We start from the raw sequence: 20,486 nt of genomic DNA, 5'->3' as shown, positions 1-20,486 counted from the left end.
TGAATATAAATGTAAAACTCTAATGCAAAATATTAGCAGATAAACTTCACAATATATAAAAAGCATCATACCGCTGACCAAGTGGGATTCATTCCAGGGATGCAAGGCTGGTTCAATACCTAAAAACTCAATGTAATTTATTCCCCCAAAACACTGAATCCAATAAAAGAGTTCAATGATAAATCTAGAAAAATTAACTGTATTTCACTATGTCAGTAATGAACATGTAAGCACTGAAAAATACACCATTTACAATTGTTAGAAAGGAAAAAAAGAGCAAAACAAGACATTTAGAGGACTTGTATGATGAAAACCACAAAACGATAAAAGAATCAAAGATCTAAATAAATGGAGAGGGGAGCCTGGGTGGCTCAGTCAGTTGAGCATCTTGATTTTGGCTCAGGTCATCTCAGGATTGTGGGATTGAGCCCCACATCGGGCTCCACCCTCAGCACAGAGTCTGCTTGTCCCTCTCCCTCCACTCCTCCCCCAGCTCACATATGTTTTCTCTCTCTCAAATAAATAAATTTTTAAAATCTTTAAAATAAATAAATGTTCACAAACTGAAAGACTCAACATAGTAAAGGTAACAATTCTCCCCAAACTGATATACAGGTTTAACTTAATTCCTATAAAAATCCCAGAAGATTTTGTAGATATAGACAAGACTATTCTAAAATTTATATGGAAACGCAAAAGAACTGGGATTGCTAAAAACAAGTCTGAATGTCAGCTACACTTCAATTAAAGAAAAATAACTATTTTGAGAAAAAAGAACAAAGTCGGGCACATCAGTGTACTGGATTTCAAGACACTTTATGGTCACTATAATCAAGACTGTGTGGTACTAGTGGAGAGACAGACATGTAAGTCAATGGAACAGAACCCAGAACCCAGAACCCAGAAATAGCCACACACAACTACACCTAATTGAGGGGCACCTGGCTGACTTAGTACGTAGAACATACAACTCTTAATCCTGGGTTTGTGAGTTCAAGCCCCACACTGGGCATAGAGCTTACTTTAAAAAAAAAAAAGCGTGGGGCACCTGGGTGGCTCAGTCATTAAGCGTCTGCCTTCAGCTCAGGTCATGATCCCAGGGTCCTGGGATCGAGCCGCACGTCGGGCTCCCTGCTCAGCAGGAAGCCTGCTTCTCCCTCTCCCACTCCCCCTGCTTGTGTTCCCTCTCTCACTGTGTCTCTGTCAAATAAATAAAATCTTTAAAAAAAAAATTTTTTAAAAAGTGTGTGTGTACACACACACACACACACACACACACACCAACTGATACTCAACAAAGGTGCCAAGGCAATTCAACAGAGGAAAGACAGCCTTCTGGACAAATGGTATTAGAGGCAGAAGACATGCATGGGGAAAACAAACAACCACCACAACAACAAAACTCAGCATAAGTCTCATACCTTATATAAAAACAAACCCGAATGTATCATGGGCTTAAATACGAAAACTAAAAGTATAAAACTTTTAGGAAAAAAACTTTCAGGATATTGAGCGAGAAACAGGCTTGACACCAAAAGCGTGAACTGTAAAAGGGAAAACAGATACACTGGACTTCATTAGAATTGAAAGCATTTGCTCTGCCAGAGACCTGTTTACAAGACGCAAAGGCTCAACTGCACTTCAAAAAAACTTTTTAAAAAAATGGAAAGACAAGCCACAACTGGGAGAAAAGACTTGCAACCACATACCCAACAAAGGACTAGTATCAAGTATACAACAAGAATTCCTACAACTCAACAGCTAAAAAACACAAACATGATCTAAATAGAAAATGGGCAAAAGACTTGAAGAAACATTTCACCAGAAAGGATGTACAGAGGGCAAATAAACACGTGAAGAAGGATGTTCTACATCATTAGCTACTGGAGAACTGCAAATTAAAACCACAACAGCTATCACACACCTACCAAAATGGCTAAAGTGGAAAATACCACCACCAAGTACTGGCGAGGATACAGAGAAACTGGATCACCCATACACTGCCCGTGGAATATAAAACGGTTCAGCCACTCTGGAAAAGAGTTTCTTAAAAATATAAATGTGCAACTACCGTACGACCCAGCAACAGTACATGTAGGCATTTATCCCAGCAAACTCAAACTCACGTTCACCCAAAAACCTGTACACAAATGTTTACAGCAGCTTTACTCATAATGACCCCAGACTGCAAACAATGCAGACCGTCCTTCAAAGCCTGAAAGGTGAATACCCTGTGGGACAACCTCACCCGGACTACTACTCAGTGATTTAAAAGAACAGACTCCTGGTACATGCCACAACCTGGATGAATCTCCAGGGAATTATGCAGAGTACAAAAAGCCAACCCCCAAAGGTTACAGATGGTATGGCCCCTTTACAAAGCACTCCTGAAATAACAACGGAATAAAAATGGAGACAGATTAGTGGTTGCTGGGGGTTAAGAAGCAGGTGGGAGTGGCTCTAAAAAGGCATTATGAGAGATTCCTTTGGTTATGGAAATATTCTGTGGACTCACAGCACCAATGTCAATATCCTGGTTATGATATTGTTCTACGGTTTTGCAAAGTGTACTACTGAGGGAAACTAAATAAAGGGTACATAGGATCTCGGTATTATTTCTTACATGAATCTAAAATTATCTCAAGGGGCGCCTGGGTAGCTCAGTCGTTAAGCGTCTGCCTTTGGCTCAGGTCATGATCCCAGGGTCCTGGGATCGAGCCCGGCACTGGGCTCCCTGCTCCGTGGGAAGCCTGCTTCTCCCTCTCCCATTCCCCCTGCTTGTGTTCCCTCTCTCGCTGTGCCTCTCTCTGTCAAATAAATAAATAAAATCTTTAAAAAAAAATTATCTCAAAATAGAAAGTTCGATTTTAAAAAGTCAGTGATTCGAGAAGGAAGACCCAGAACATTGCACAGAACACTGCAGCATTATCGGGCAAAATTTTTAAATGATTATGGTAATTATAAGTAGAGGGGGGGCAGCAGGAAAGAAGGCGGGGGAGGGCAGGCAGGAAGAATAGCCCCGCTGCCTGTGAAGGCATACATGTCCCTCTAGGCCTGGTGGAGTCGAAGGCTGGCAGGCAAGGAAGGAGGGGCAGCACGGCCATCAGTCCTGCTAGGGCCCCGTGGTCACACCCTTAACTTTCAGAACCAACAGCGGCAGCAGGTTCAGTGCCAGCAACCAGTGTGGACGGTTCCCTAACTAAGACTACTCCGCAGACCTAGGGAACCCTGCCCGGGCAGAAGAGCTCAGTTAAGCCGGAAGAGAAAATGGGCAACTTGGGGGCAGCGGGCACAGGGCTAACCTTGCGCTGGATTCCTGCTCCAGAAGGAATAGTCAGAGGAGGAGGCTACAGGGGGTTCTTACAAAGGTGAGGCAGTCCACTCTCTCAGTTCACCGAAGACTTACCAAGAATGTGGAGGTCTACAGAGAAATGGAAAGTAAATGTTTTAATAACCTGACTGTAGCAGACAAGAAAGGAAAGACGGGGATCGGGAAAGACTGGTACTTGAGGTGCCCCAACTCAACTTCTACATTTTATTAGAAGCCATAAGTGTTTTAGGTGTCATTCTCAGGGAGGTAACAGTTCATGCAGGTAGATTTTTTTCCCAATTGGATTTACGTTCACAAATTTTAAGTTGTCTGACGGTCATGTGAATGGCAAACTGGAGAAGATGAAAAGAATTTTCCCTCTTCTCTCTTCTGTTCTTCCTGAGTTCAGCCCCCAGCTCCAGGTACCACCGTTACCTGACGCCACACCAGCTGACTGCAATGGGTTAGGACACCCCTAGCTTCCACTACATCTGAAGCTGGTACAGCAATGGCCACCTGGATCCTAACAACGTCCTGGACTGGGGAAGGGACTCTGGGCTGGCTTAACTGAGTGCTGAAAACGTAGCAGCCCTCCCTCCTCCTGCCACTGACAGCCACGCAGGCTGGGCTGCTGAGCGAGAGACCAGGCTGCCTGCCTAGGTCTGCAGGAGAACCCTCCTCTGGCCTAGTCTGGGAAGAATGGGAAATTATGGGAGGTGGTAGGGGGGCGTTCTGGGCAAGGCCTCCAACAAGACAAGGGGAAGTGGGGCACAGGCAGAGTATGCCAGGAGGCACATTTATGTCGCCGGCCGGTCATGCCTGGATATGCAGGCAGCTGAGGCTTATAAGTATAAATATGACACTTACCCAGGCAGAGTCAAAGAGGGGGCAGGGGAGGGGGACGTCTGGCTCAGTGTACATTTGGCCCCAGAGTTAACGTTACTCTGCCATGACTCATTCCTAAGTGTCCCAGGTGAAATGGGTGAGCTGCACTATACACTTACCCAGGCCAAATGCAGAAGTCAAGGCAGAGCAGCCACGCGCATGAGAAGAGATGTTAACCTCCATCCTTGAGGGAAACCTCCATCCTAGTTTGACCCTAGTTTGACCTTCATCTGGCGGTTGAGCCTGAGCGGTCCACAGAGAACAAAAACTGGGAGAATCCGTGGAGGAAGGGAAAGTCCTACCTTCTTGCCCACGTCCTTTCTCCTTCCTAGAGAAGAAGAGATCCCAAAGAGAACAGCCTATGGGAGGGCAGCTCAGAATGCCAGATACTGAGCAGCGCACACAACTCGGGAGAGGTGGTGAGAGCCCTCCGAAGCCAGGGCTGGATCTGCCACCCCGCGCAGGATACCAGCAGACGGAGAAAACAAGGCAACGGAACACACACAATGAAAGAAAGGGTTTTTGTTTGTTTTTTTAACCGCATCCTTTCAAGATAGGGAGAAATATTACCTTTCTAATGAAGCCGTGACAAGGTAAGAGGCACCTAGAAAGAACCCAGGCCCTAGACCAGGATACCCGAGAACAGCATGTCAATCACCACCTTCCTGAACTAGTTAGCCACTCCACTCTGAATGTTTCACCATCCGAGCCAATGAAATATTTAGCATCCAAAACTGCAAGAATGCTCTCAAAACTCTATCATTTCCATCTCCACTAAACTGAAAATCCAAAGAAAAACACGATTGCAGTATTCTTGATCTTTTAGTCCCCAAACTCAAAATCCCACCAAGAACTTGACTCGGTAGTTGCCCTTGAGGAACTGATTGTGGCAACTCTACCTGACATCTAGAACGCAGCATCAACCCCCTGGTCAGCAAGAGGCAATAAAAGAGGCAAACAAAGAAAAGATTGGCTCACTGCTGGGTCTTCACAAACAGAAGTTCGAGCCAGCATGTATTAGCTCAAACTAGCATCCCCCCGCTTTCCAATTTCACAAGTTCTCTGCTTTGGACAATAAATCATATGGTCTCTCCAGCTTGAATCTGGTTCATTCGACATGTCTAGTTACTTCCAAATGAGGATCATATATCTGTAAAATATGCTGATCTATTGGCCAAATGATGCCTCATGGAGAAAAGTAAATGACAGAAGATAAAAAGGACTCACTGATGCCCACTGTGACACGTACTTCACCAACATCAACCTACACTTCACCACCAAAAAAAAAAAAAAAAAAGCTACAAAGAAATGCAAAGGCATTCTATTCAAAGGGAGATGGTTTTCCATCTGTAGCTTAAATTCATTGTACTGAGGATTATTACTGAACATACTTCTGGACCAACATCCTAAGTAAGCAGGCACACCATATTAAGTGGGTACCAATTAAGTCTGTTTAACTGTACAAAACAGTAATTCTAAGTAACATGAGGAATTTTTTTTAAATCCCAAAAACGTCATTAATAACTCAAGAACAATGGTGATGTAACCTGACTTGAACCCCTAACACAATGGCATGATACCCTTAATTAGCACCAGATCTCAGACTTCCTGCATACATACCACTGACCCAACAATTACAAACTCATTTATCCTAAATCTAAGGCGCCATAACTCAACTAGTAGAGTCTCTGTCTACAAAAAAAAAAAAAAAAAACCTTCCAAAAAAACTGTTTTTAAAGACTCCTATTACAACGTTGTGCAAGTCTATGAAAACAATCCTGTCTCTGGCGCGTCACACACACACTTGCCTGAGCTCCCACCCCTAAAATCGAGGGCACTGTACAGGGCACTCGTGTCTACAGATTCGTCCCCGAAACACCAAAATATAAGTGATACTCTACTTGTCCACTCGTATCTGCAGCCTGCTGGAAGTGTGTAGCCAGCGACGTCTCGTCCTGGAAAACTTCGTTACACTCCAAACATTTCAGACTATGCCTGCAGAGCTTGGATGGGTCTTCATCTAACGGCATAGCTGGAATGATGGGTGTGCTTGAGGGAGCGGATATGACTGTCCCCGTTATGCCAGACTGAATTTTCGTTACAGTGTGTGTGCCGGCTCCCACGGAGCTTGGAAGAGCAGACGATAAAGTAGAAGTATTGCTTGACGGAGAGACAATCATTTGATCAGCTGGGACTGGCTTTAAAATCAAGTGGGAGCACTGCATCACAACCCCCTTTTCCTTGTGCCCGCGGGCGTGGGAAAGGAGACTGCACTTGTTGTAAAAAACGAGGTTCTTTGTACAGTGGTTACACGTTACTTCAATGCGCACGCTGCGTCGGTCATAGTGTTGGGTCAGGCTCTTTTCGAGGGCGAAGGAGTCCCCACACTCCAAGCACTTGTACCCGCGGGTCGGTAACGTGATGCCTGCGTTGGCAGGAGGACTGAGGTTGGGGATGTAAACTGGGACTGGGTTGACGCTGCTCAGCACCTTGTTGAAAGCTTCCACCACGGAACTCTGCAAGGAGGACACCACCTGGACTCGAGACACCTTTTTGGGAGGTTGCGAGGCTGCTGCGTTGATTATTGCCTGCTTTATTTGCTGCTGAGGTTTGGTTAGCACTTGGCGGAGCTCCGAGGTGGCCTGGGCGCCCTGAGGCAGAAGGTTAAGGTTGGCGAGGTGCACAGTCTTTGGCACGAGTTTGGCGTTGGCCAGGCTGGATGCCGGCACCACAACGGTTTGCTGCTGGATGGCGTTGGCGGCTTTGATGATGGCACTGCTGGCGCTCTGAACCGAGGCAGCAGATATGACCGTGGCTTTGACCGTCGTGTTGTTAGCCAGCTTCAAATTGATGACTTGAGATCCCGCCGTCTTCACGGCGGACACCGGGAGGAAGGCAGTGGCCACGGGCTTAATCGTGACCTGTTTGGGGGCCAGCTCTGCAGGGGCGACCGCGTTGGTGACCACCGCCGACTGCAGAGGTGCTCTGGGCGGGGAGGAGAGGACGGCAGCCGAAGCCGGAGAGGACAGGAGAGACGTCACAGACGCCATCACGGACCCGGCCTGCTCGGAAGGCTTTTTCCCCGAGTCGAGATCGACCTCGGGCAACACCCTTGTCACTGTTCTCTTTATTTCCCCAGAAGACGTCTTGATGGTTTTGATGCGGACTTTGGGGATTGCTGGGGTCGACCCTGCGGGGGAGGACGGCGACCCCTTGCTGCTGTTCTCGCTGGAGATGCTCCGCGGGCTGTCCGGCTGCTTCAGGGACGCTTTCTTCGTCCCGTCGATGAGGCTCTGGGATTCGGGAGACTTCTCCATGGCTCTGGGACTGTCATTCGCTTCTTTAGGTAACGGAGAGGACCCGCGGGAGTCGGTCACGGGCTCCTTGCGGGAGTCGGAAGCGGCCCGTTTAGCACTCAGTGCTGCTATCGCAGCTATGCACGAGGACAGCTTGGACGACGGCTTTGACCGCGACAGCACGCCGCCGCCAACACCGGGGTCGCTCTTCTCCGGGCTCGGCTTCCCGTCGTGCGCCCGGCTTTCAAGCACCTTTTCAGAGTTTTCCTTCAGCTTATCCTCTGCTTTTCTGGCTTTAAAAGGTTCGTAAACATTCAGATTTACGGAATTTGTTTCCGCTTCTCTCTTAACAACTCTGTTTTTGTCTAAACTGCCTGCAGGAGAGATTCCGGTTGTGCTCAAGCCGTCCCCTCCGGGCGCCTTTGGCTTGTCATAGTCCTGCTGGGCAGACGACGACCCCGTCAACACATTCGACCGAAAACTGGAACGCACGTCCTCTTTGTCCGGGGGGTCGTCCACTTCTATCTTCTCGTCGTCGTCAAACTCTTCAGCACTTGAGATGGGGCTAAACTGGCTGAACGCGGAGTCTTTCAAAGTCACCTCTGAGGTAGGCGCCTCTCCTTTCAAGGCCTTGGATCCGTCTTTGCCGTAACTGTCGAGAGAGGACGCGGTGAGAAACCCGTTGTGTAAGCCGTTGCCGGTGGGATTGTGGCCGTCTTTCTCCGCGCCCTCGGATGAATCGATGTTCCGGACGTTCTTGACGATAACGCTGACGCCCACATCAGAGGAGGAGGGGGTGTGGGAGTCCTCGTCTCCGTGGGCGTTCTGCTTGATGTGGCTTTCCTGGTCATCATGCGCAGACTCAATAGCTGCTTTTGGATCGACCATATCTGGGATGTCAAATGCTGCCAGGAGGTCATCAAAGTCTGGGGTCTTCATATCCCCCATGGTCATGAATTTGATCAGATGTTCTGTTAAACGAACAGAAATAATGCCATCAGCAACGAACACTTTGTAATGATGGGATAAATATCCCTCCAGGACTTACACGAACACAGTGATGACCAGCAAGAAAGAGCAGGTTGGGAACTACGCTTCCCACAATGCAGAAACTCTGAGTGAACAAGCATCCGGAGAACAGGTACAAAGCCTTAATAATTACAGCTTCCAACTCATTTCCCCAAAATGCTGCACAGTATTAGCAGCACGGCAACTCTCTAACAAGAATGAAGTTGACCAGAACAGGTACAGCACAGAAAGTAGGTTTTGATGTAACAACTAGAAAACCTGTAATTTACCACTGGATTCGTTGCATGGTTTTCACAAAAAGCTACTCCCAAACCTATTTTAATGTCTACAGCACTCAATTCTACTGGCAAAATGAGCGCGACTATGGTCACCGTCACATTTGGCCTATCACATTAAAAGGAATATATGACAATCAAAAAACCAATTATGGATTTCGATTCACCCACACAACAAATGAGCATCCCAGCCCACCACGGGCTATCTACTGCTAATAAAGTTCGGCCTGAGATTTAAAAAAGAAAAAAAAAATTCCCAAGAAGCTTATTCCATCAGTTTTTATTTAATCCTGATTTTCTCTGTTATGTTACGGGAAAAAATACTCTCCTGATAGGTAAAAAAAAAAAAAAAAAAAAAAAAGGACAGCATCCCTTCCTTCTCCCTCCCTGGTTCAGTGCTTTTAATGGTGAAGGTAACACACGGCCGTTTCCTAATTGCCATTCATCCGACACAGTTGTTATCCAACTGACTGTGGCAGCTGAGCGCGGCCCTGCCATTGACCCTTGCTCTCGGCGTCTACCAACATGGACCCAGGGGCATGGCAGAGCCTGGGAGAAGGCAGGCCTTCTCCTATGCACCGGGGCCAGATCGGGGTGGGTCACATTATGTGAAGTGCTCCCATTAATGTCGGCAAAACCCTGAGCGGTAGGAGGACAGAGAATCTGAAGAAAAAGGATGGTCAAGGCCATTGCTAAAGATGAAGGATTATAAACGCATGAAATCCTTGGGGTCTTTAAAGGGGACCCTTCGCCCCACCTGCAGAGGACATGGGATTGTGGAGATCACATGAAACTCCACCACAGGAGAGATCTTCCTCCTCCTGCCTGAACCCCAGAGCACTCCACCTGTGTTTCTATGATCTTCTGGTATGCAGCACGGCACATGTGCGTACTTGTCTCTTCATACCTACTAGCCTGTCGGCTGACTGCACATGACAATGTGCCACTCACCTTTGCACTGTAAATGCCACATGACTAACACCCCATGAGTCAGGGGCCAGCACACCGGACTTCTCAGAAGGATGGGCCTAGGCCCAGCTCTGTCACTCACTAGCTCTGGGATGCTCAAGAAGTGAGGGAATCTCTTTGGGCCTATTCCCTCTTTCTGCAGTGGAGGGAGGCAAGCAGCCAGGAAGAGAAGGAAAATAGGAAGCAAAATCCAATGCCAGAAGGGAAGAGGCTTACAGCTGATTTTAGGCAACTTTCAATGCAAGAATCAGCCTAACTGATTTGTAGATATGTGTTCCTAAGACTCTTTCATCTTCAATACTTAACTACTGTTCCTCCTTTTAATCTCCTTTAAATCACTGAGAAATTGTCTCCCACATTTTACTGAAGTATTTAATGATTTTTCTTTTTGTACAAACTGCAAGAGATCGTGCATTCCTTTTTTTTTTAAGAGGTTATTTATTTATTTGAGAGAGAGAGGCACAAGCAGGGAGAAGGGGCAGAGGGAGCGGGAGAAGGAGACTCCCCACCAAGCTGGGAGCTCACGAGCTCATGAGCTGGGGGCTCATCCCAGGACCCTGGGATCACGACCTGAGCCAAAGGCAGATGCTTAACCAACTAAGCCATCCAGGTGCCCTGATCATGCATTCCTAATAAAAACTGTATGGGGGTCAAGGTAGACTTCCTACTGAGGTGACAATATGCGTACCAGTGAAAACTCAAGTCCATCTGCAGGTGGTAACACACCCTCCTCAGCTTACTCACAGACTGCGGGACATATCCAAACACTTCTCATTATTTGGATGGGAAAAACTGCTATTGAAGAAGAAATCACGCTTGGTTCTGTAGGAGCTATAGAACAAATCACCTTCCATTCACATAAGTCTCAGTTAAGTAAGAATTAAAGAAGTCACATATACTTTTCCCTAGATGGTTTGCTTAGCCTAAAGAGAAAATACCCCGGGGCCACCATTCTCTCAGATGGACGCCTGACGGACCCAACAGGGAATAATGTATCCCCAGCAACAAACTACAGCCCAGAGAAAACATCAACACTTCTAAGTTGATATTGTTGTGAAGTATCTATGACTGAGTCATACCCAGTGCAAGTTCTGTGATTATCATTTTCTTTTTAGAATGAAATCGAACATACAAACTGCAGAATACAGGGAATGAAAAATCCACCTGTCAGATAATACCCACGTAAGAGTTCACCCACTTAGGAATAATCCCCTAATGTCACTATTTTTATTTTTAAGCAGCAAATGGCAGTTATAAGTGAAAACTCACGATAAACTCATGATAAAATCACCATTAACAGGGCGCCTAGGTGGCTCAGTCGGTTAAGCGTCTGCCTTCAGCTCAGGTCATGATCTTGGGGTCCTGGGATCAAGTCCCACGTTGGGCTATCTGCTCAGCAGGGAGTCAGGTTCTCCCACTCCCTCTGCCCCTCCCCCCCGCTCGTGCATGCACATGCGCTCGCTCTCTCTCTCTCAAATAAATAAAATTTTTAAAAAATAAATGAATAAAAAATAAAAAAATAAAATCACCAGCCCCTGTGGTTGATCTCTACCAACCATGTTGATCCAAGTTTATAGATCGTGGTTTTTACAGAAACTCAAGACACAGAATCACCAACTACTGCCCAACTCCCACCAGAGTCTGAAAAGAGTTGAAACACTGAGAAGTGTTTTTTTAAGCCACCACTTATCCAAAGCTTGGACCCAGGCTCTAGACGTCCCCGGAAGTAGACAGGCTCTGCCTAAATCTCTCCATCCTTTACGGTGACAACAGATTTATGTCATGTGCCCTCTCCTTATAATGTGGGTGAGCAAAGAACATCATTCATTCCAGATGGTAGTCGGTTCAGGAACAAAAAGAACATAAAAGGCCATTCAACGACTCACAGGTGGTAGGCCCAGGACACACAATCACCAGAAATGATAAAAGGTCTCACATAAAACAAAGCCTGTTGAGCAACTGACAGGTCGGATCCGCAGTGCAACTGGCATGTACTCTTAGGAATATGAGGAAGATTAATAAAGGAATCTCAGCATCTTCCTCTCCTGGAGACACGAGGGACCTGCCGGATTCACCCACATGCAGGGACTCGCGCACTGCGGCCACAGCGTTCCACCACCCGGTCACCAGCAGGACGGCACCCACCTCGCCGCCCCAGTCTTTTCCTATCCACCTGCCTAAAGTAGAGTGAAGGACTGGAAAACCCCAGAGAGGATCCTCCAAGCCTGCAAACATCCGCAGGGGTTGAGAGGCCATTCCCGATGCAGGAACAACTGTTTCTCCGTCATACTGTGGCCACACACCCCACTCTCCCATCCCTCCGTGTCACCTAAGATTTGTACTTTCTCTTGCGGGAAGAGGGTGGACCTGAGGGCGCAATAATGGGACGTTCTAAAGAGCATTAGGGTGAGGGCGAATTAGCAGGGGCTTTGAAAAATGGAGCCAGCCCTCCTGGTTCACCTGAAGGAATCCAGATGCAAACATCGCAGACGCAGGACAGGCATGAAAGCCCAGCAGGATCGCACAGCACCGCCTGGAACCTAACACCACCGGTAGGTGGACCCGCCACTGCGGGGTTGGAGGATCAACGTAAGGAACACTGCTCTCTGTAACTTCACACTTCTTTCGTGTTTTCCAGAAATGTTTTTCATCCTCACAATCCCACTGTCCTATTACCCGCTCCCTTCCCGCATTGTGGAAGGCAAGAGCAAATTCTCCACTTGGCGGAACAAAATGTTTTAACTCCCACTTCATTTCCCAGTTATATCAGGTACAAAGAGAAATGTTTATGTTTAAAAGTTTTCTCTCCATTTTTCACCCCAGTCCCGAAGTACCACTTTGCTGAAAACATCACAAAAATAAATTTCAGGGGCGCCTGGGTGGCTCAGTCATTAAGCATCTGCCTTCGGCTCAGGTCATGATCCCAGAGTCCTGGGATCCAGCCCCACATCGGGCTCCCTGCTCAGTGGGGAGCCTGCTTCTCCCTCTCCCACTCCCCCTGCTTGTGTTCCCTCTCTCGCTGTGTCTCTCTCTGTCAAATTAAATAAATAAAATCTTTAAAAAATAATAATAATAAATTTCAGTCTTTTTTAAGATAATGGACAGACAGCTCTCTTGAGCTTCTCTTTCCCTGGACAGCTTGATTTTCAGACAGAATTAGCTTTAGTTGTTGTAATAAAGTCTTCTATTTCATTTGTACTCCATAAAACATACCTTCCTTCAAAGGCACTAACAGTCTTTTAATTTAAAACTAAACCGCATATAAATAACCTATGATTCACTAATAGCATTTGTGCCTAATGTAGAATGTCCTTTCACCCAAAGACATTGAAAAACTTGGCGGTGGAGGGGTGGGGAACGCTAGGCCTATTTACAGAAACGGAAATTGAAAGAACTTGAGTCTGTCAGGCGATCACACTTTATTCTCTCCCATGACATGGACAAAACATTTCCTTTCTTACCAAAGCCTCTTAAAATTACAGAAAGCTGGACGCCTGGGTGGCTCAGTTGGTTAAGCGACTGCCTTCGGCTCAGGTCATGATCCTGGAGTCCCTGGATCGAGGCCCGCATCGGGCTCCCTGCTCGGCAGGGAGTCTGCTTCTCCCTCTGACCCTCCCCCCTCTCATGTGCTCTCTCCTCTCATCCTCTCTCTCAAATAAATAAATAAAATCTTTAAAAAAAAAAAAATTACAGAAAGCTATTTCGTCTTTGTTGACAAAAGCCAAAAGTTATCACGTCAAAAGAAAAACTTAAGAAAAACCTATTCACCCACTTCACCGTACTTCCTATATTTTGCAATAAAAGAAACTGCTCTTGGGGCGCCTGGGTGGCTCAGTCGTTAAGCGTCTGCCTTTGGCTCAGGTCATGATCCCAGGGTCCTGGGATCGAGCCCCGCATCGGGCTCCCTGCTCAGCGGGAAGCCTGCTTCTCCCTCTCCCACTCCCCCTGCTTGTGTTCCCTCTCTCGCTGTGTCTCTGTCAAATAAATAAATAAAATCTTTAAGGAAAACAAAAAAGAAACTGCTCTTTGTGGAACTGTTTCCCAATTTTAAACTGGAGACCAGCGGGGTAATAGGCACAGGCATCACTCACCCAGGGAACGCTAACTTCAGATCATCCCCGGAGACGCGCCTGCCCGTGCCTGACCCAGCCTAAGGCCAGGCCTGACCCGACCATGGTTCTGCCTCCAAAATGACCATGCAAAGGCCCATCTGAGCAGTGAAAACATATCAGATTCACCATTTAAATGAAGAAACTAACATTTTCTTTCGTGAAAACCAATAAACTCTAAATCATAATAATCCTAAAGAAAACCATAGTATATATTGACCACCTTGACAGTCTTACACAAACTTTCCATAAAACAACTGTAATAATACAAAGTCTTTTATTCTTTTTTGGGGGACTATGTTTGTCACTATTTTCTAGCACTATCTGGACATTGAAGCCCTTTTTTTGAAGGAATCATTCAATAGATAATCAATTTAACTTATATTTCTAGTCTTCTTACCTTTCCTTCAAATATAAAATGTTCTTTTTTTTTTAAAGTAGGCTCCACACCCAGCATGAAGCCCCAATGTTGGGCTTGAACTCATGACCCTGAGATCAAGAGCCAGTTGAGCGTCCAACTCTTGATTTTGTCTCAGGTCATGATCTCAGGGTCATGGGACTGAGCTCCTCATCAGGCTCCACGCAGGGAGTCTGCTTGAGATTCTCTCTCTCTCTCTCTCTGCCCCTCCCCCTGCTAGTGCTCGGTCTCTCTCTCTTTCTCTCTCCCTAAAATAAATAAATAAATCTTTAAAAAAAAAAAAAGACATTTCACACACAGGATGAAGAGAACAGAATATACATTTTGCTAATTCTGTATGAATTAATAAGAAATTAGTAAATATAGTTGCTATTTATCTGTAATAGATTTACTTGTTTCACTGAATCCTTCTATCCATTTCATTATGATCCCTTTATTAATTCCTGATATGCAGATACTTTGGCCAAGGTAGCATTTCCTTTTTTAGTTAATACTTAGTGTTCCTGATTTGAAATATAACTGATGGGAAAGTTCAAACCCTTACTTGGAAATATAAACACAGCACCACCTAATCCCAAGGGCACAACCTTGGGAGATACAACCAGCCCTTCCTTGTGGTTCTTCTCTGCACTGCCCTCAAGGCCTCAGGGCAATACACTCCGGCACCTCCCTGCCCTCCTGGCCCATCCACTCTCCGCAGCCCTGCAGGAGAAGCCAGGGGAGTGTCCCGCCACAGGAGCAGACCAAAGGTCCCTGCAAACCTCAGCCTTTCCAGAAGGTCAACTTGCAATCTTCGGTCTACTTCCTGTGTCACCCCCCTAAGGAAGGTCACCCTTAGATTCAGACTCTCAAAGCTCAGCCACGAGGAACTCCTTTGCTATTCCCACTGAGGCTCTCCAACAGCCAAAAGAACTTCTAGAGAAGACTGCAGATCCCTGTCCTTTATCACCTGCCCCCGGGAGCCCCAGTCGCACTTTGCTCCATGATGCGCTCTTCCATATTGCCAATTCCCAGACTGCCAATGGTGAGAAGCTGTTCCTAACCTTCCCTCTTACTTGCTTCATGCGTTCTTCTCCTGCAGTCAGTTTCAGAGATGGTGGGCATCAGGCAAGACCTTCCTGCCTTCAACCTTTCCCACTCCTGCACAGCAAGCCATTGCAAGTTGGTCCCCCAAATCCACTGTGAGCTGGCTGCCCCTCTCCCGTACTCTTGGGCTGCCTGTCATCTCTACCTACTGGCATAAAGAGACCTCCCCCTAATCTCAGCCTTCGGACCCTACTCTCAGTGCCCTGACTCATGGGCATGCCGCCTTCAGGCAAGTGCTCGAACGCTGGGACAGATTATGGACCTCCAGCTCCCTCCCGGCCCCTCTGCGACCCACCCTCCTGATACCACTGCTAAAATCCAGGCTGTAGGAAGGAACCCGGGGGTGAAGAAACTGTTCTGTATCACCATTTTGGGGGTGGATACATACTTCTTTGCATTCGTGGAACTCCAGAGAACATTACTATATGTAATGGGGGCGGGGGAGAAGGCAACCAGGAATAATGGAAGGCCCAAAATGAAAGAGCGCCTCTAACAAAGAACCTAATTACATCATAGTCAACAGTACCAGTGTGCAGGAAGAGGGAGGGACGAAAAGAACTAGCTGAAGTCCCGGGAAAACAATTCTGTCCGTATGCTGTGAGGCCGCAGAGGAAGGAAACTTGCACATACTCTCCTCTACTCAGTACAAAAACTGCTGAAATCGGAGTAAGGTCTGCAATCAGTTAGTAGTAGTATACCAATGATAACTGTTTCGTTGTGAGGAGTGTGTTTTAATGAGGCAAGGTGGTCAGGGAAAGCAGGGTAAAGGGTACCTGGAAACTATGTTATTTTTGCAACTTTTCTGTAAGTTATAATAATTTTAAAATAGTTAAATGAAGATAGTGCTATCATTTAATAGTTATAGCTACTAAACGAAATCAAGCGAGCGCACTGCGGCTAGAAAACACTCTGTACCATGGCCCCGTTCCGTGGCCTGTGTCCTTTCCCGCCGTCGTGGTCTTAGAGCAGAATTCCACGCCCCAGCTGTCCTTCCGTCTAGTGAACCCCACCCAGGAGCCCACCAGACTTCTCCGGACTTGCTGGCTCTCCCCTCCCCCTCGGTGGGTCCCGTCAGACTCTGTATCTCCCTTTGTTCAAGGGCGGCTACAGCAACTCCCGCAGTCCCAACCATCGTGCCCATTCACAGAACTCAGGCACTTCCACATTCAGCCCTAATTCTACCTGAAGAGCCACCTTTCCAAATTGCCACCTTCATGTTCCTCTCGGCTCCCCCAACCGCATGTCAAAGTTAACCTAAAGCCCTCGTTGTTCCCTCCCACCTGTTTCTCCTGAGTCCTGTCTGTGTTATGTCGATGACATTCACCTCTGTGAAAACATTAAAAACCCTCAGGCGGCATTTCACACACAATGAAACAGACATGACTTCTGTAGGATCTTATTAGGCTTTTCGCAAACACAAGGCTGAAATACACATAGTAAATGCTGGATTTTTCTACACCAAACAGACTCCTTCCAGCAGGACAGCTAATTATCATGCTAATGAATATTCTAAATCTCTGAAAAGAGAAATACAGTAGTCCCTAAATTCTGATCTAACCAAAGGTCCTTTTTTTCCTGATCCATGACTACAAATGCCAAAATGATTTCCCAAAAGGCTATACCAATTTTCGTTGCCGCCATTATGCATTATAGTTATTTTAAGTGCATCCTGTCCCTCAACTTTATTATAAATATTTATTAGCAAATGTCTAAGGCAGCAAAAAGATAACTTATTATATACCAATTTCTACATTATTAGAAAGTTTGAACTTTTTCCCATATGGTTTGCTTACCAGTTGTAAAAGAAGTATTTGTTCACTGAATAATGAATGGATGCACAGAGGGAGATGATGAATATCCTGTTTACTTCTTTCTGCCGCTCTATGAGATAACTTACCAACCTACGCTCTTGTCACTTCGCGAATAATAACCAGCAAAAGCACAGAAAACCCATCCATACAGTTCCCTAAAATAAATTAGTTTCTAATTTATTAGAACCTGACAAACCCTGATGAAGAGAATGAGCATTTAACGTCCCCGCTATACAACATGCAGACAATAGGGGGAAGGCACCACACCCCCTTCCAGCACTGTTCCATTCCAGCACCAATGTTCCCTCTGCTCTCTGACTTCTTCGTGTCAGAAAATTTTTCACCTGCAAAGTGAGGGTAACAGTATATACCCAACCCAGGGGATATGGGGAGGACTGGTACTTAGTTAGATATTTAGAGAGAACACTGTCAAAGTCAAACACACAGCACAAAAAAGCACAGAAAGTATCAGATTCAAACAATGAGTGGCCACTGGCCAGAGAATTTCAAGGAATATTCCTCCTCTTGTCATTCCACAACCAGACGGGAGACCTACACCCAGAGCCAGGACACCTACCTGGCCAAGCATTCAGGACCGCATTGTGGAGAAGGGAGGCTGGTCCTGAGGGGCTGGGGGGATGGGAGGTCCCACACAGAACCCACGGGCCGAGCTGTGAGCCTCAGTTGGGGTCAGAGTTAGAGGCTGGGGCACAAATCAAACCCACCAGATCAGAACCAAGGAGGTGGACGGAAGAGATGCCCAGACAGAGACATCCTCATCTGAGCCCACCTGCTCCCTACGGCCCCCAAACCACAGCAGAACTACAGTTTACCCGGACACAGCACTTTAAAGTTTGCACTACTTCCCACAAACAGCCGCTCTCTTCTGAAGATGGATGGAAGGTCAGCGAAGGTCACACCTAAGAGATGTGCTTCTCCAAATTCAGAACTACTGCAAACAAGGTTTTCCCAGGGGAGCTCCAAGAATTGTCTAAAACTCCTAAGTTTTGGACGCCTGGGTGGCTCAGTTGGTTAAGTGTCTGCCTTCAGCTCAGGTCATGATCCAGGGTCCTGGGACTGAGCCCCATGTCGGGCTCCCTGCTCAGCATGAGTCTGCTTCTCCCTCTCCCGCTCCCTCTGCTTGTGCTCTCTCTCTGTCAAATAAATAAACTAAATATCTTTAAAAAAAAACTCTTAAGTTTTTAATCTTAGTTAATTAAAAAAAAATCAATCAATAATTAATGTGATTTGAGGAACAGAAAAAAAAATAATGTATACCTCCATCTGTCTCGAGACTCACACTCAACAAGAAAGTGGTTTTCGTATAGGATTTACCGTGAAGGACAAATAGAGAAGAAATTATATCCTGAAGATGTGAATTTTCCCACTGTTCCAGTCGCCTACACTTTGCTTTAATCTCCTTCGTTTAACTCTGTCACTACCCTTGGCAGCCCCTCTCATCAAAGCTACACTGTAAATTGGGAAAGACGAAACGCAAACCTCTAGTTCCCAAGTCCATTTTATTTCATCTATTTGTTTTGCCTTCATAAAACCGAATGCTCAAAATTTAACATTAATGAGTTTTTAACTATCTCCCAAAGGCTCACAAATCTGTGAAAATTCTTGAGAAGTGTAATGAAAGATACAAACACAGACCAAAAATATCATCAACCCAAATTTAATCCTCTTTGCCAGATGCCTGTGTAGTGTCGATACTGGAACTTAGGCCACAGAAAAAAAGCGGCTTAACTCCCCATCTGAGGAATAACGATTTTTTCTAAAGATTTTATTTATTTATTTTAGAGAGTGAGAAAGAGAGCACGTGCACATGCACGCATGCTCGCGAACAGGAGAGGCACAGGGAGAAGGAGAGAGAATCCCAAGCAGAGTCCGCTCAGCTCGATCCCACAACCCGATCCCAAAACAGAGATCACAACCCTAGCCGAAATCAAGAGTCAGACACTCAAGTGACTGAGTCACCCAGGTGCCCCAGAATATAATTTCGTGCTGATGTAGTCTTCTAAAAATCTGACAGCTAGGTGCGCCTGGGTGGCTCAGTTGGTTAAGCATCTGCCTTCAGCTCAGGTCATGATCCCAGGGTCCTCGAATCAAGTCCCCTGTCAGGCTCCCTGCTCAGCAGGGAGTCTGCTTCTCCCCCTGCCTGCCACTCCCCCTGCTTGTGCTCTCTCTGCCAAATACATAAATAAAATATTTTTAAAAAAAAATCTGACAGCTACACAAAAACCAAATCCTGGAAGTCTTATGGAAAGATTGATAAGCGAAAGAGAGTCATGCAAGAAGGTAAGCCCAGCACTGGTGCAGATGCCTGGCAAAGACCAGAAGTGGGGACAGCCAGCACACGAATCTTGGTTCCTGACACCGTTCTCCACTAGAAGGAACCAGGGAACAACACAACTACATTGACAGCGTCAAGTCAAAGGAACAGAGAGGTCAACCGAAAGAGCTCCTGGTAGCCAGAGCTGGTACGATTCGAGCAGTAAGTAAAGCAGTACGCGTTATAACCCAAAGTATAAAATAAAAACCCATGAGTCCATAACGATATAAAGGACTGGATATATAAATGGGAGAAAGCAGACCAATCTCCTGCACAGAGGAATTCCAAGTAACTTACGTAGATGCCTCGCCCTTACAGAGGCGAAGACTAACTGCCCCCTACTTAAGTGACTTTCTTCCAAAGCGGACAGCGCGGAAAGGGGAAAGAAAAGAGTAACTTTCAGTGGAAACTCTGCACCAGATGACCACGGTCAACATCCACAGTGATAACTCACAGGTAGAGCATGTTCCCCCCCCTTGACGTGATGAGAACAGCACATTATCCCAGAAACATGCTACCTCAGCCTAACGGTGAGAAAAACACTGGCCAAGTCCCACTTGCTGCACGTTCTACAAGATACCGACCACTCCTCCTCCAAACTGTAGGGTCATGAAAAACAAGGGAAGTCTGAGCATCGCAGCCAAGACAGGAGTAAGGAGACGTGATAACTAAATATCATGTGATGTCCTGCATGGGATGCTGGGACAGAACAGGGCATCGGGTAAAAACTGAGGAAATCTAAAGAAATCGGAGATTTCAGTTATTTTTTTTTTAAGATTTTATTTATTCATGAGAGACAGACACAGAGGCAGAGGCAGAGGGAGAAGCAGGATTCCCGCTGAGCAGGGAGCCCGATGCGGGACTCGATCCCGGGACCCTGGGATCACAACCTGAGCTGAAGGCAGACGCTTAACTGACTGAACCACCCAGGCACCCCTCAGTTAGTTTTTTTATTTTTTTTTT

The 20,486-nt window shown here is 46.4% G+C and overlaps 1 protein-coding gene across 12 annotated transcripts in view; it reads right to left on the bottom strand.

Annotated features, from left to right (window-relative positions):
* ZNF532 (zinc finger protein 532) overlaps positions 1-20,486 on the bottom strand; it is a 104,446-nt gene that overhangs the window by 47,904 nt on the left and 36,056 nt on the right. For all 12 annotated transcript variants that reach the window (XM_081801110.1, XM_081801100.1, XM_081801105.1 and 9 more), the window contains one exon: positions 6,097-8,462. In XM_081801110.1, coding sequence (XP_081657236.1) covers positions 6,097-8,462 — 2,366 coding nt within the window. The remainder of the gene's footprint in view (positions 1-6,096; positions 8,463-20,486) is intronic.

The sequence above is a fragment of the Leptonychotes weddellii genome, chromosome 13 (genome assembly GCF_054177405.1).
Source record: "Leptonychotes weddellii isolate Sample4059 chromosome 13, ASM5417740v2, whole genome shotgun sequence".
Taxonomy (NCBI): domain Eukaryota; kingdom Metazoa; phylum Chordata; class Mammalia; order Carnivora; family Phocidae; genus Leptonychotes; species Leptonychotes weddellii.
This window is presented reverse-complemented; position numbering and strand designations above follow the sequence as displayed.